This window comes from Mytilus trossulus, chromosome 3 (genome assembly GCF_036588685.1).
Source record: "Mytilus trossulus isolate FHL-02 chromosome 3, PNRI_Mtr1.1.1.hap1, whole genome shotgun sequence".
Lineage (NCBI taxonomy): Eukaryota > Metazoa > Mollusca > Bivalvia > Mytilida > Mytilidae > Mytilus > Mytilus trossulus.
This window is the reverse complement of record NC_086375.1, coordinates 46,783,264-46,799,587: the sequence shown is the minus strand read 5'-3', so window position 1 is coordinate 46,799,587 and position 16,324 is coordinate 46,783,264. Positions and strand designations below refer to the sequence as shown.

At 31.7% G+C, this 16,324-nt stretch overlaps 1 protein-coding gene across 4 annotated transcripts in view; it reads left to right on the top strand.

The window, feature by feature from the left end:
* The window catches only part of LOC134711636 (uncharacterized), a 41,904-nt gene that overhangs the window by 6,116 nt on the left and 19,464 nt on the right, over window positions 1–16,324 (top strand). For 3 of the 4 annotated variants that reach the window (XM_063572373.1, XM_063572374.1, XM_063572376.1), the window contains exons 7-22: window positions 558–657; window positions 1,283–1,348; window positions 1,509–1,574; window positions 1,670–1,735; window positions 3,292–3,471; window positions 3,931–3,991; window positions 5,211–5,244; window positions 6,037–6,198; window positions 7,033–7,125; window positions 7,750–7,887; window positions 9,355–9,465; window positions 10,913–11,017; window positions 11,935–12,024; window positions 12,897–12,998; window positions 14,929–15,027; window positions 15,938–16,036. In XM_063572373.1, coding sequence (XP_063428443.1) covers window positions 558–657; window positions 1,283–1,348; window positions 1,509–1,574; window positions 1,670–1,735; window positions 3,292–3,471; window positions 3,931–3,991; window positions 5,211–5,244; window positions 6,037–6,198; window positions 7,033–7,125; window positions 7,750–7,887; window positions 9,355–9,465; window positions 10,913–11,017; window positions 11,935–12,024; window positions 12,897–12,998; window positions 14,929–15,027; window positions 15,938–16,036 — 1,572 coding nt within the window. The remainder of the gene's footprint in view (window positions 1–557; window positions 658–1,282; window positions 1,349–1,508; window positions 1,575–1,669; window positions 1,736–3,291; window positions 3,472–3,930; window positions 3,992–5,210; window positions 5,245–6,036; window positions 6,199–7,032; window positions 7,126–7,749; window positions 7,888–9,354; window positions 9,466–10,912; window positions 11,018–11,934; window positions 12,025–12,896; window positions 12,999–14,928; window positions 15,028–15,937; window positions 16,037–16,324) is intronic. The other variant, XM_063572375.1, reaches the window with a different exon arrangement.

Below are 16,324 nucleotides of genomic sequence, written 5' to 3'. Positions count from 1 at the left end.
AATATTTTAGATTTATAAGGCATCTGCTTTCCATGTTATTTTAAAAGCTGATAACTAATTTTTCCTGTAATGTGACATCCACAGACAAACATTTGTTTGAAGCGATTGATTCAAACTGTAATTTGGTAAAGAATTTCAGAAAAATTGGTGATACGATAGGACAAAGCCTTATGGATAATATTCAAAATACTAAGAATTTTACAGAAAATAAATTTGTTTGCTTTCCTAAAGAACCTTAAACAATATTTTGGTACCCATATGATGCAAACTGGTACCTGAATTTATGTAAATATGAGCTGTACTCTTTATTTTGTTTTTTTCCTTAATAAGTTTGGATATGATGTGTAAAAGATAACAGTATTTTGTCAAGCCTGCTTAATAGAACACCTGTATTAAACAAAAACATGTTTTATAAGACCAATAATTTTATCTCCCTCTGAAGTACATTTCATTTAGATCCAACCTGTATTAAAAGACCACCTGCCTGTAGAGACCATATTTTTGCTCTCCATAAAGTGGTCTCTTAACGCAGATTTCACTGTAACTATATTTTATAGGGTAGTCCACTTATGATTGCAAGAACAAGAGGTCACCAAGATATAGTAGATTTTCTTATGAAAGATGATGCATTCGACAGAAATCCTACAACAAATAACGGTAAGATTAGTTTAATTCTAAATGATTCCTAAATGCTAGGAGATTGTCTTCAGGTGGGAGAAAAGTCAACTCTTTATCAAGGACACATTCAAGGTCAGTTATAAAATTATTCAGAAGGTCATAAAAATTCCTTGTATATATAGATCTGGTGAGTTTTGTAATTTCATATTTGCAGAAATTTCAGGTTACTTGTTGAATATTAATATTAATTTAATAGAGTGAGTGATTGATTGGTGTTTAATGCCCCTATCAACTCTATTATACTATTTCTAATGAACCCCCAATGGTAAGTCAATGATATGTTGTAGGCTGACTCATTACTTTTGGCTCATCTCATTTCCATGTAGAAAATTTTGCAGCGCCCCCAAATTCAGGGGTTGATCTATTATTTTTGAAAGGGGGTGTATTTCATAAAATGAAAGGAATACTGGCGAGCGTAGGAAGGACAAACTTTGAAAAAAATCTGCATTCAAAGTTATAGAATATTTTACTTCATTTATCCTTTAAATTTGATGTTTACCTTTGCCCATGAAATCCACAAAAAATGTTATCACAGGAATGATGCTGAATCCACAGTATACATAAATATATATACTTTTTACTGTGTGTTTTCCTTTATTTGCAGCTCTACCTAGTGCTCCTCCAATTGACTCTGAAACGTCACATGGTCATGTGGAAGGAAATGTACCAGGTGAGTAAATTATTGAATGGAAAATATGACCGCAAGGTTCAAAGGAAATTTAACTGGTGTTATACATTATTCATCATTATTGAAATTAAAAAATATTACCTCTAGGAATAATGAATCCACAGTATACTGAATAATATGATATGTTTTCCTTTTTTTGCAGCTCTACCTAGTGCCCCTCCCAATGACGATGGAATGTCTCATGGTCATATAGAAGAAAATGTACCAGGTGAGTAAATTATTTTTTAATTGAAACATATTACCTCTAGGAGTAATGAATCCACAGTATAACAATGAATATGATATGTTTTACTTTATTTGCAGCTCTACCTAGTGCCCCTCCTAATGACACGGGAATGTCAAATGGTCATGATGAAGGAAATGTACCAAGTGAGTAAATTATTGAAAGGAAAAATATGACCAAAGGAAACTAACCTTGTGGAATATAACTTGTGTTATATCCCGCTTTAAAAATGTGGGGGTATACTGTTTTACCTCTATCTATCTGTCTGTCTGTCAAAACATCAGTCCATCCATCTATCCTTCAGTCTGTCTGTTAATACCATGAATATTTTTCGTCGCATGTTTCTTAAATTTTGTTCCAGGGTTTATATGAATATAAAAAAGAAGATGTGGTATGATTGCCAATGAGACTATCCACAAAAGACCAAAATGACACAAACATTAACAACTATAGGTCACTGTACGGCCTTCAACAATGAGCAAAGCCCATACCACATAGTCAGCTATAAAAGGCCCTGATAAGACAATGTAAAACAATTCAAAAGAGAAAACTAACGGCCTTATTTATGTAAAAAAATTAACGAAAAACAAATATGTAACACATAAACAAACGACAACCTCTGAATTACAGGCTCCTGACTTGGGACAGGCACATACATAAATAATGTGGCGGGGTTAAACATGTTAGCGGTATCCCAACCCTCCAATGAGTCAGCTTTACCATGTGATTTTTTTAAAACCTCATAGTAATATTTTCTATTTAAATAATAATTAAAAGATTCATCACTCAACAACTTCATGTTACCTTATACTTTTAGCAGGGCAGGTTATCATAAGTGAGCAGTAACTCAGACTCACTTGTTATTATTGTAATTGAAAAACATGATCTTTAGGAGACTTGAATTGAGGTTTGAAATTATTCATTATTATTAGAATAGAAAATATTACTACAAGGTTTAAAGGAAATTGAATGCTAATTATTTATCTTCTAGCACATTGCTAATCAGTTAGGAAAACCCCAGTTTGCTTTAAAAGAAGGAAGTTTACCTTTGTTTCTTAACTAGAGAGTGTATAGGTTCCTATTGGAGGTGATGACTAACTGTTTTAACAAGAACTGTAAAATAGAGCGTTTCTTGGAATATTTTTTATAAGTTTTGATGGTAGAATGTTCAAGGGTTTTGTCTAATCCTTATTGGATATTGAGAGAAAGCAATGCGTAATACTTTTCTGACATCATTGGTATTAACAATAAACTGTTGATAAGAACAACAAGTAACATATTCTGAGAATTGAAAATTTTGTTTGAAAATAATTGCAGAATTTTTTATGTTTTGAAAGGGAATAATTTTTAATTTACCTGAGTAAATAAAAGCATAGTTCTTTTTTAAATATTCTTTGTCCTTTAGACATGAAAAAACATAATTGGGAGAGATAGTAGGATGACCTAAAGTATGTGAAATAAGAATAAGTAATAAGTATGTACCAGTAGATTAGATTAAAGCTTTTCAGGGTTTTACATTTATAAATTAGTAGAAAAATTACTTTTGACGATAAGTAATGCAGCAAGGTAAGGATTCACAAGTCTAAACTTAAGTAGAAAAGGTTTAATAAGAGAGACTCTTCTTTTTTGCCACAATGAGGTTTATTTATGTGAAATTTAACATTGAATAGATATATGAGCAATTAATATTTTCTTTCTGTAGGTATGACGAGACCAACTGCACCAACATACTTAGAAATATCACAGACAGCACTGACTGCACCAGTTCATGATGGAATTACGCCATCAGAGTTGCCAACATATGATCAAGTTGTTTCTCCTAGAATGCCACAGGGAGCATGGGGTGGTCAGAATGTGCCAACTGCCAGTTTACTTGTCCCTGGTAACTTAGAAAAGTTTATAATTATGAGACATATCCATTTTGATAAAAAAACAGATACATGTATCTTTAGACTGGAAGATTTTCATTTACATTTTTTTTTATCTTGCATAATTTAAAAAAAAAATGTATGTCAGAGAAAATATTTATTACAGCAGAACCATTCAGGGTTGACATGATCTTGTGGTATATTACTTGAATGGTTTGATATTTGATCAGCAGCTGAACCCTGATGAGTTGTAATGTGTGATTGTTTATTGGGCATTCAGATACCTATTTCCTATTTGCCTATATTTTTTATTTGAAAATTTGGATCATAATTTATTACAAAATGATATCTGACTAGATGTGTAAAGTCACAATTAAAGAACTCAGATTTATTTAGACATATTTGTGTGTCTTTATTAACTTATTGATCTGATTTATGCCATGCCTAATATATATTAATTATTAATATTATAGGTTATTTGCCACCACCCCCTACATACCACGAAGCAATAACCAACAAAGTAACTTATGGAATGTAAGTTTTATTTATTTTACCAAATGTTCATAACTTGTGAAAAAGAATGTAACAGTTTTTTTAAGAATGTATTCAAGAATTCAAGAATTTGAAATTGATTCTATAAGTTGGAGGAGCATTAGTTAAGGAACAGAAATAAGCTAAAAATATTGATAGGTTATAAAACTCCTTTTAGAGATATTTGATTTTCAAAAAATGAAAAGGCTCTGACTTTAATCTTATATTTCCATGGTATTATTTTGGTCACAAATTGAAATAATAGAAATCGAGAATCTGCTTAAAATTTGGTAGATGACCTTTGAAGAGCTTTTGAAGACTAATATGAAAAGAAAAATGTGTGTTTTTGAGGCAAAATATTTTTCCCTGTATTGCAGGAAAAACCCAAGGAGTCTGAACATATGACACAGATTCCTAAACTTTACCTAGGTACATCCTCAATATAACCTATATGATCAAGTTATGGTTACTGTTTTTAATGGAGTGATATATTCACATACAGGATCTTGTGGTCTCTTACTTGACTGATTTTTATTGGGCAGCATCTTAAAAATGATGATTTTTAATCTCATTTTTAATTATTTTTTGTGCAGTCAGATACTTCCTGTTTGCCGCTTTCTTTTATTTGAAACTGTTAAATTTTGGTCACCAATTTTTCCAATACTATTGAAAGGTTTGATAAGCAGCTCAACAGGGATGAGTTGTAATGTTGTTGGCTTTTAGATCTGTCAGACACCTTCTTCTAAGATAAGGGACTTGGTTGCCAAGTGGTCAAAGTACTTCTAATACCGTAATCACTAGCCAGTCAACACTGAGGTTGTGAGTTCGAACTCCGCTCCTGTAGGTGCACTCGACTCCAATCTTAATTGACTAGGATTGTCAGTTTTATTTAATACCAAGGGCAGTGGTTTTCTCCTGGCACTCAAGCTTTCTACACCAATAAAAACTAGCCGCCAGTGTGTAGCCCAAATGTGGTGCTGAAGAGTGGTGTTATAACACCAACAATTAATCAATTAATCGTCTTAGATATGCTCAGCACGAAACATAGTGTTTTCTTGTCTGAAATTTCTTTATTTTCAATTTGAAAAATAAACAGTTATCCAGTTACCTGTGCTGTCATTTGATTACTTCCCTAAGTAAGCCACTTGATTATTATAGAAGTACCATGTACCATACATTGTTTATCGATGTTTAGCTATTTTGTATATTCTTATTTTGCCAGAACTCCCTGGATTGGCGAAGAAGAATCTAATTCAGTAAGTAATAATATTTCACATATAAATTTGAAATACAAAACATCACTACCTTTGTATTTGTTCATCACTTTATTACAAATTTTCTTGGAGATTAAATTAAAGCAGAAGAATAGAAATAAATACAGTCACCGATGTTAGAGTGCATGATGACATGATTTCTTATCAGCTGGTTATTAAATTACTTTACCCTTGATTTATGCTGTTTTAAAATGTTTGTGTATCAGTTGAACAAGATTTATAAAGGCTGGGATCTCAAAAAACTTGTTTAGTCCGACTGCATATTCATGTACCTATCTAAAATCATGAAGCTTGTCATTAGTTGGCCTCTGCCATATTTTAGTGTTTTTCATTATTTGGAGAATTGGGTATTAATTACAGATCTTCTGTTGTTTCTGTTGAACTTGTTCACTGCTTCTATAAACCTGTTATTATTAAAAGCTAGACATATGGTATTTTGCCAACTATATATTGCCTTCAAGCAGTGGTAGATCCAGAACTTTTCATAAGGGGAGAGGGGTACTGACTGACCTTAAGGTGGGCCTGTTCATGTCATGCTTCAGTGATTTCATAGATAAGCAGTAAAGCAATCAAATATTTCCTACAAAAACTGGGGTGGAGAGGGGGGGTGTCTCCAAGTGCCTCCCTGATCCACCTATGCTAGGTATGGTTTCAATATTTTTGTCTTTTGGCCAATGTCTCTTTGACATATACCCAGTATCTCTTTTTATTCATATAAAATATCTTGTTTTTAACAACATGTACATTACAGTTTGTATACTATATATTTTTTAGTCACATAATGCCCAGAAACAGGAGAGATTTGATAGGTTTATGAGAAGATTTGATGAGTTGATGAACTTTGTAGCCAGCATGTCAAGAGAAATAGAAGATGACTGTACCCCTCCAGAGTTAAATGTAGCTGTAACCTTAGTTAAAACACATTTTGAAAGAAAGGCTTGTTTTAATTTTCTGAGTAAATGGCTTGAATTCTTATGTTCATTTTTATCAAGAATCAAATAAACTAAGGGTTTCAGAGCATGACATGTGATATTAGAATATTACAGTCATTTTTCATATCGCATGTATTATCAGCCCTAGGTTCAATATCAGCCCTAGGGTAGCATGGCTCGAGGGCTGATAATACATGCGATATGAAAAATGCCATGTTATGATCTTTTTATCATACGCTTCAACAATGGAGAAAAATAACAGATTCATATATTGATCCTTTTATGTGTTCCCAAATAGAAGTTCAAAGAGTGAAAAGTGAAACTTTAAAAAAAAACGCATTTATTTGATAATTTGTTTGGTTTTTAATTTTATGGCCCCACAACTAAGTTGTCGGTGCCATATAGTTTTACCCTAGTATGAAATTCCAAAATCTGCAATTCTGAAATTCTGTCATCCTGTCATTCCGCTCCAAACCATTAATTTTTTCTAAATGCCTTCAGATATTGGGCTGATTTTTGGTATGTGAGTTAACCATGATAAGTTACAGATCAAGTTTAAGTTGACTGGCTAATTAGCTAGACATAAGTTATGAAATGCTATTCAAAATTGTTTTGCAAAGTTAAATGAAATAGATATTTGAAATAATTTCTTGGGTGTAAGATTTCTCATAAAAAGTAGTACATTTCTTTCAAAAATGTCAACCAAAATAAAAGCATTTTGATTTTGACAAAACTTAATATTTATTGAAAACACAACATGAATTATAACCCCAAACTGACACATCAATCATTATTTTAAAGGCAATATCTGATTTTAACTTTATATTTTATCTTTCAGGTGAAGATAGAGAAAAATTTTCACAGATTCAGAGAACATCATAATGAATATATCACCAGTGGCAGATATAATATAGATGATATAAAGGAAAAAGTAGGTTGTATTTACTTTGGGTCTTTGTCCTTACATTCATTTTGACAGAATCTTCAATCTAAACTGTTTGCATTTATGTTGCATACACTTTATATTCTTCCAATTATTTTAAAGATGAATCGGGTAGTAAAAGTTTATTTCAAGAATGGACATATTAACATACTGTAAAGCAGCTTATTGTTTAGGTGTTAACATCTTGATGCTCCTATTGACAAATTGAGAATGAGAAGATGGGGTATGATTGCCAAATGAGACAACTATTCAACAGAGACCAAAGGCATTGATGTTTGTAACTTTATGTCACCATATGGCCCTCAGCAATGAGCCGAACCCCCACTGCAAAGCAAGCTATAAAAGCCACCTACATAACGAAACTTTAAACAATTCAAACAAGAAAACCAACGACTGTTTTATGTAAATAAGAAAATAGACAAAAACAAGTATGATATACACCAACAAATAATGACAAATGAATTATATGCTCTTGTTTGTGAGATTTTGTATTATCCTGAATACCTGTGTAGACAAAATTTAAGCAAACAATACTTTTTCAATGTTAGTTGGAAAAAATACGGGAACTTTTATTCTGTCACACAGTACATTTATTAAAAGATTTTTTTGTAGTTGGATGCTGTTGCAGAAGAAGAGATTAACATGATGAAAATGTTTACTGTTTACATGTATGAATATGATATATGTGTGAAATGTCACAGAATGTGGATAACAATAGATACCTTACTAGAAAAAGTAGTAAAATTTGAGGTTTGTTTTTGTCTCAACCTACTGTATCACAATTTTTGTCGAGCCTGTAGAAAGCTCGACATAGGCATAGTGATCCCGCGGCGGCGGCGTTAGCTAACTTTTTAAAAGCTTTATATTTTAGAAGGTGGAAGACCTGGATGCTTCATACTTTGTATATAGATGCCTCATGTTACGAAGTTTCCGTCAGTCACATGTCAAATGTCCTTGACCTCATATGTATGGTTCAGTGACCACTTGAAAAAAACGATCATATTTTTTGTAATGTTGAATTCTCTCTTATTATAAGTAATAGAATAATTATATTTGGTATGTGTGTACCTTGCAAGGTCCTCATGCCTGTCAGAGAGTTTTCACTTGACCTCAACCTCATTTCATGAATCAGTGAACAAGGTTAAGTTTTGGTGGTCAAGTCCATATCTCAGATACTATAAGCAATAGTGCTAGTATATTCGGTGTATGGAAGAACTGTAAGGTGTACATGTCCAACTGGCAAGTGTCATCTGACCTTGACCTCATTTTCATGGTTCAGTGGTTATAGTTAAGTTGTTGTGTTTTTGTCTGTTTTTCTCATACTTTATGCAATAGATCTACTATATTTGTTGTATGGAATGATTGTAAGGTGTACATGTCTAGCGGGCAGATGTCATCTGACCTTGACCTCATTTTCGTGGTTGAGTGGTCAAAGTTAAGTTTTTGAGATTTGGTCTTTTTATCTAATACTATATGCCATTGGTCAACTATATTTGGTGTATGGAAATATTTAATGATCTATATGTCAGTCGCGCCGGTTTTATTTGACCTCAACCTCATTTTCACGGTTCATTGCTCAGTGTTAAGTTTTTGTGTTTTGGTCTATTTTTTTAAACTATAAGTATTAATAGGTCAACTATATTTGTTGTATGGAAGCGTTGTTAGCTGTACATGTCTGCCTGGCATGGTTCATCTGACCTTGACCTCATTTTCATGGTTCAATGGTCTTTGTTTAGTTATCTTGGTTAATATTAAGTTTATGTGACAGTTTTAAATAAAGCTTTATACTTAGGACTATCAACATAATATCAATGATAAGTAAAGAAGGCGAGACATTTCAGCATGTGCACTCTTGTTACAATAAGGAATGTTTTGAATATTTCTGAATTTACAGTTCATTTTAGACAATAAAGGATTAAAAGTATGAAATTAAAAACATTTACTAATTGTAAACTGAGCTGGTAAAAATAGTTTGGATGATAAAGATTATTGATGTGTAAGCTAGACCTATTTTCCAGTGGAAGCATTTGTAACCAATCATAGTAAAAGAAAAAAAAAATATATCAAACAGATGTTTAGGGTAAGGGTAAACTTTAATAAAAAAACACCCAATTACAAAAAGTAAGTAAAATTGAATATCTTGGGATCATGTTTATATGCAGTTACTATAATGTATCGTTCATATATTTCATTTAATTAATGTTGTAATGTTTGCAGGACTATTTCACCCGTATAGTCCTGGGTAAAACAGGTAATGCACTAATGGGACAGAGACAACATATAGCTGAACTGGATGACCATCTTAGTTCATTGAAAAATGAAGAAAAGGTTTGATTTCAACTTTTTATGATTTATCTAGTCAAATGTAGATTTTCTAGTTGTAGCCTAGTTGTAACCAATGGGTCTTCTCGCTACATTGAAGACCCATTGGTTGCCTTCGGCTGTTGTTTGCTCTATGGTCGGGTGGTTGTCGCTTTGACATATTCACCATTTCCTTTCTCAATTTTATTTAGGTAAATAGTTGTAGGAGAAAAATAGATACAATGTAATATAATTAATGTCAAATGGAAACAATATCATGGAATATTATTTCCACTGGAATAAATATTATAGTAAATTTTCCTAACGGAATAAATGGTATAGAATATTTGTTCCAACAGGAATAGATATTATGACAATGTTTATAACAAAGTTTTCCATTGGAACTTCTGTTAGGTGGAACAAATATACGTTGGCAACAGTATGCAACCTTTATAACAAGTATCAATACCTTAAAACATGTCACACTCAAAATCCTCTAGTGTTTATTCAAGATGAAAATAAGATAACAGATAACAATGAAAAACAGACATCAGTATCAAAAGAGGGGCAAAAGATACAAAATGGGACATTTAAAGCCATAAGTTGAAAAACAAATTGACAATGCCATGGCAAAAAAAAAACCCACCAACGACCAAAAGATACAAAACACAACATAGAAAACTAAGATACATGTTTATAGATGAAGACTTATGATTTTTTAAATGCACAGTCCAAATTGCTTTTCTCTTGTATGTCAAAATAAATAAATTTGGTGTTTTTACTGTCTTCTGATTGGTTAAAATTATTAGTTTTATTTTCAATGTTGTCAATTTTGATAGCGACACGCCCACTCTGACGTTGTGTATTCATTCGCCAACATGTGTGTACGGTTGTTATTGTTAATAAAAAGCTCTTTGGGCCTTATTTTTGATAGAAATTTATTTATAATGAATGGCAATAATTTATTTTGATTTTATTGAACCATAAAACTAATTTTTGACTCTTCACATTTTACATAACCAACATGTGTGTACGGTTGTTATTGTTAATAAAAAGCTCTTTGGGCCTTATTTTTGATAGAAATTTATTTATAATGAATGGCAATAATTTATTTTGATTTTATTGAACCATAAAACTAATTTTTGACTCTTCACATTTTACATAATCCGCTTCGCGGATTATTCAATGTGAAGAGTCAAAAATTAGTTTTATGGTTCAATAAAATCAAAATAAATAATAGCCATTCATTAAATAAAATTTTCTATAGTTTACATTAAAATCGCAAAAAAATTTGAATGACTTTTCACAAGATATTTGCATTTTAAGAGTTACTATGTTTGTAGGAGAAGAGAAAGCAGAGGAGTCCTCTTATTCTGTTATTCTGTGAAGAACTAATGTTACTTTTTGATTGCAATAGCAAAATATTTTCAGATGAAGTAGTATTTTTTGTTTACAATACCTATTTCTGTTATAGTTATTAAATGAAGATTTTCAACAAATTAACCGAATCTTGGATTATAAAACTAGGAAAATAGACTTTGATGTTGTGTTATCACAAATAAGTAGTCAGCTTCATGAGGTAAATATTTTAAAATAGCAGTCTCAAAAGTCTGTTTGCCCATTCTCATAATTGTCTCCCTTAGGATGGAAATTGTTTTTTTTTTTATCAGCAATGGAGAGCTAGCAGAAAGAGTGACTTTATCTGCATAATGTTTGTAACCTTTAATTATATTTGGTTAGGATACAGATTATAGAATGAGATAATTGCTTATAAATCGAGATGTAAAAAGCCAAATTTATAAGCCTATCTTTGTTGCTCCAGAAAGAAGAGTTTGAGAAGCAAAACATGTAAAACAATTATAAAGAATCATCCTTTGCTTTTACAATAAGTCATATACCTTACCATTGCTTGTGGTAGATCTATGACATTTTCAGCCTGTCCATCACACTTTTTTGTGTGTATCCATAAGAATATTTACAAGCAGATGTTGACACATTAATATAAGAAAGTCTGGATGGGGGAGGGGTCTGTTATTGTGTAAACATTTAATTTTCACCCCTTTTTTTCTCTAATCTTCCAAAAATTAACCCCTTTTTTCTGTTATCTTCAAAAAAATTGGCCACGCATTTCTCTAATCTTCATTTTTTTGCCTGTTATACTCTAATCTTCATTTTTTAAGGGCATTATTCTTTAATCATTTAACCCCATCCAAACCCTCATATAAAAGCAATTTAATAATTTGCTTCATCAAATCAAAAAGGCTGCACATAGTACATGTCTTATATGTTTGCTTTAATAAAAAAATGCCATGAATTTTCAAATAATTCTTACCTAGGATAGCATTACAACTATAAACATTTAACACTTCGCTAAAGCTCTGTGTAAAGATATTGGCAAATAGAATGCCTACCCATGTTACAACCAGCAAAGACAATGAAGTGAAAGAATTATTTCTTAAATAAAATAATTCATATCAGATATATTTGTAATTTAAGGCGGCAGACTATTTTGAAGATATACAGAAGAAATTCAAAGAAAAGCAATTGCTGTTTGAAGCTAAAATAAAAGCATTCACTCAAAATAAGGTACAGTATGACTTTTTTGTACATACACATGAAAATAAGGGTACATGTATTAGGTCAAATGATTGGCTATGTGACAACTATTCACCAAAATGTAAAAGGGGCTAGGACGTAAACAACTACTGTAACTGTATGGATTTCAACAATTACAGAAACCCATATACAGGATACCTGTAGTATTATTGAATTATCTTTAAACTTTCTTTTTAAGAAAGGTGGATGGATAGCATTGCATTAAAAGAAAAGTTTTTGGCCAATTTTTATTCTTTTGCCTTTTATCTCAAAAACTAGATAAGATAGGAAGATACCAATTCAGAAAAAAATAATCAGCAATACAAGATTAACAAAAAATACAATATGACTGAAATCATAACGAAAGAAAAAAATGGATGAACAAGTATTTAATTTAACACATATAACACATGATTCTGAATGTTCTTTCATGCTCATACCCATATCTACCATCTTCTTCTTCTTCTTCTTTATAATTCTTTCCTCCACTGTCTGGAGTACCACTACTTTTGTAGTGTAGCACGGATAAGCAACTGTGTGCATGTGCAGGAATATTGTACAGTGAATATATGATCGGTGCACAAACCAGTATTATTTCGCCTAAAATATATTGTCCTAGATACTGGTATAAAGGATATCAACACAGCCTGGCGTACCCACCACCAATTTACAACGCAACGGCAGTTGGTCTTATCCAAAATGAGCTAAGGCTGCGATCCCAGCCAGAGCTCAATTCAAAACATAATCTGTTTTGATGGATTTTCATATGATTTTTACCTTTTATACATTCTATTTGGCACATGAACTGAGCTTTACTTAAAGTTAGTAAATTTTTATATTTTAAACTCTTTCTTTATTTTCAGACATGGGTTCATGGATATTTCTGCACCACTGCTGAAACAGGTTTTTGTGATCAAATTCAGATGTGCATAGATAGTGGTGTTGACATAAATTTACCAAATCAGGTTTGTTTCATTTTTTCTAAATTCTTATCTGATACCTTCCCTGACCAGATGAATAATTTCTATTAAGGCCACACCAATTTAATTTCTTGTTCTACATATTTTTGGACTCCAAAATTTGAGGCGAGCGAGCGATTTGAAAATTTTAATAAAAAGATATTTAATTTGAAAATTTTTGAGGCGAAGCTTGAAAGTAGAGGCGAGCGATTATAATTTTTTTTTGTAAACATAAAATAGTAGGTTTTGACAATACTAAAACTTGATTTATCACTTGTACTTTGACATTTCTTTAATTTCTGAAGTATTGTTTCCCTATTCACCAAGAAATAATTAAACCGGGTCTATGTATGACAATGAGACAATTCTCCATCTAAGTCATATTCAGTTTGGGGGCAACCCTTAATGTTATCAATTTATCCCTTTTACATGTTTTATGAGGGATCAATATAAGTTATAATATATTTGTTTGTACAAAAGGGCTCATATTTTCTCAAAGAACTATATATCTATCTGGTATTAAATGGTCAAAACATGTCCAAGATTTTTTGTAATATTCCTGGACTTTAACCATATTAACACATTTACTTTAACAGTTTAATAATTATTCAAAATAAGTTGACCCCTGTTCTAGAAAAAGTTGTTTAAAATATGATATAACTCTCCTCTTTTTGAGTACAAAATTCTAAGTTTTCAAAGGTTTTGTATATAAGAACTAAACAAGTCCTTGGTCATGTTGGTATTTCTATTTTCTTTTCTACATCAGTAAAATGAACCCTTGTCTGATGGTGGGTTGTTCTCAACTTGATAATAGCAAACACAGGTCAAAGTACGGCCTTTTACACAGGGCTTTGATACAGACCAAACAACAAGCTAAAAAGGACCCCAAAATTATTAGCGTACACAATTTGAACCGGAAAACCAACAATCTAATTTATATATCCAAACGGGAAAAATTACTACCAATGAACAACATCAACAAACGATGCTGAACGACAGCCCCCTGAATCAATCAGGACATGTGCCTAAACATGCAGCGGCTATGGATAGTTTTGTTTCGCCAGCATACAATATAATTGCAGTTGAAGGCAAATCCTTCAGAAGTTCTTTGTACTTTATTCTAACAACGAACATTTGTTGATAGGGAATATAAGTAAGGAGGAAAGAAACCATTTTTTGTTCTTAAAAGGTATTTCCGCTGTTCTTAATTTATATCGGAATACTACCGCGTTGGATAAATAGGTTTCATGCTAAAACAAATATTCTCACAGATATTTACACAGTGTGGTGGGGTGCTTTTATGTTTAAAATCGTTATATACTGGTTAGACTATGATTTCAAAAACAAATGTTGATATATTTTTAGAATATTTACAACAACAAAAAACGGTGCGGGAAATGGACATGATTAAAATTGAGAATGGAAATGGGGAATGTGTCAAAGAGACAACAACCCGACCTTTCTGGATGTGGAAAGCGGGAATATAAAAAAAAAAAAAAAAATCTGTTTTGAAAAAAATAGGTGCGGGTGGGTCCGTTGAACAAGGAATCAAAATTGGTGTGGCCTAATGAGTGGTTTGTGTGAAATAATCTGAAAACAAGCAAACTGAGCTTTATTACAACGTAGAAAATATATGGTCCCCATATATATTTAGTAAAAGTCACAGATATTTTAACAGGGAATTTTATGCCACTGTTATACAAGTTAGAGGTTTAGCTAGCTTTAAAACCAGGTTTAATCCACCCTTTTCTTCTTAAGAAAATGCCTGTGCCAAGTCCTTTTTGTTTAATGTGATTGAGCTTTGGATTATGTCATTTGCTATTCATCTGTATTTTTATTATTTAACTTTTTATATATATAGAGAAAGATGTCATCATAATTGTCATGTATGTTATTATGATATACCTTACATATTTTCATTTGTATCACTTTGTAGAAGGGGATGGCACCATTACATATAGCAGCATCAAAAGGTCATCTTAATTTTGTCAGAGAACTTTTGGATCGCAGAGCTGACATCAACTCAGAAACAACAGTTAGTCTTTTTTACAAATCTTAATATTTTTTATTTAAAGACTGCCTTTGAAGTTCAAAATCCTATCTTTTGATAAGCTGTTTCAAAGACTTACAATAATACTATAGACCCACTGTTGATATTTCTCTAGGTACTCTGGTGTTTTTCACAAAACTGGTCACATGAAATAGCCATTAGTGCTGAAAGTGTCATTTAAACACAAAAAAATCAATATGTTCGATGATCTTCATATCTGCCAACTTTTCAAAATCCCCATGGGGTTTTACATGCAAGATTGCTCTTACAGTCCTACAAAACCTTCAAGGGGGCCTTCAGATACATTTTAATGTTGTTTTATGGCTTTTTCATACTTGTAAAAGCCTACAGCCATTGTAAAATTAATTGTTTTGTTTCAATCGCGGACAAAATTGCTCTTTCAAAATTCCCATTTGGCAGCCTCCATGGTGGAAATCCCCCCATATAGTGACAGTTGGCAGGTATGGATCTTAAGTTTTTTCATCTCACATTTCTTCAGTGTACTTGACATTAAGATATCATATTTGTCCAGCATCTCAACATTGATAAGTTGTAATATGTATGTCCTTTTCAGTTTTGTCATACACGTGCATCTTATTTTTCAACACTTTGAATTCAGTGTTAGGTACACTTAGCACAACAAAACATGTATTCTCATTGAAAAAAGCTACTTATATATACAGGTAATACTAAATATCAAAAAGAAAATGTGGTATGATTGCAACTTAGGTACAGCCTCCAACAATAAGCAAAGCCAAAACTGTATAATCAGCTATAAAAGGCCCTGAAGTTTACCATTGGAACACAAAAACAATTTGTCATCTTTAGCATAGTATTGATTTACCTCATTATAAAAAAATTAACTTTATTTTTATTCTAGTATTATTTTTTATAGTATGGTTCTTCAGTGTTGTGTGAGGCTGCAAAACAAAAACAGATAGATGTGGTCAAACTTTTACTGGATCGAGGAGCTGAAATATCAGCAAAATATAAAGTAAGTTTATATGACACAAAAAGGGTCTTGATGTAAATGTTGCACAATGGAAAATTAAAAGCAGATGTTGATAAAATTATTTTTGAAAAAAGGAAATTCCCAAATGGTTTGCCTGATGTACTGAGTTATAAGCCTGGTATCTATGATGACTTTACACAAATTTTAGAAATTTAAAACTAAATCAGCATCTTGTAAAACCTTCACAAGAAATACTGTATGTTATTTCAAGTGTCATAACTCATATTAGAACTGATGTCATTTCAGTTATCCACATCACAGAAACTATAG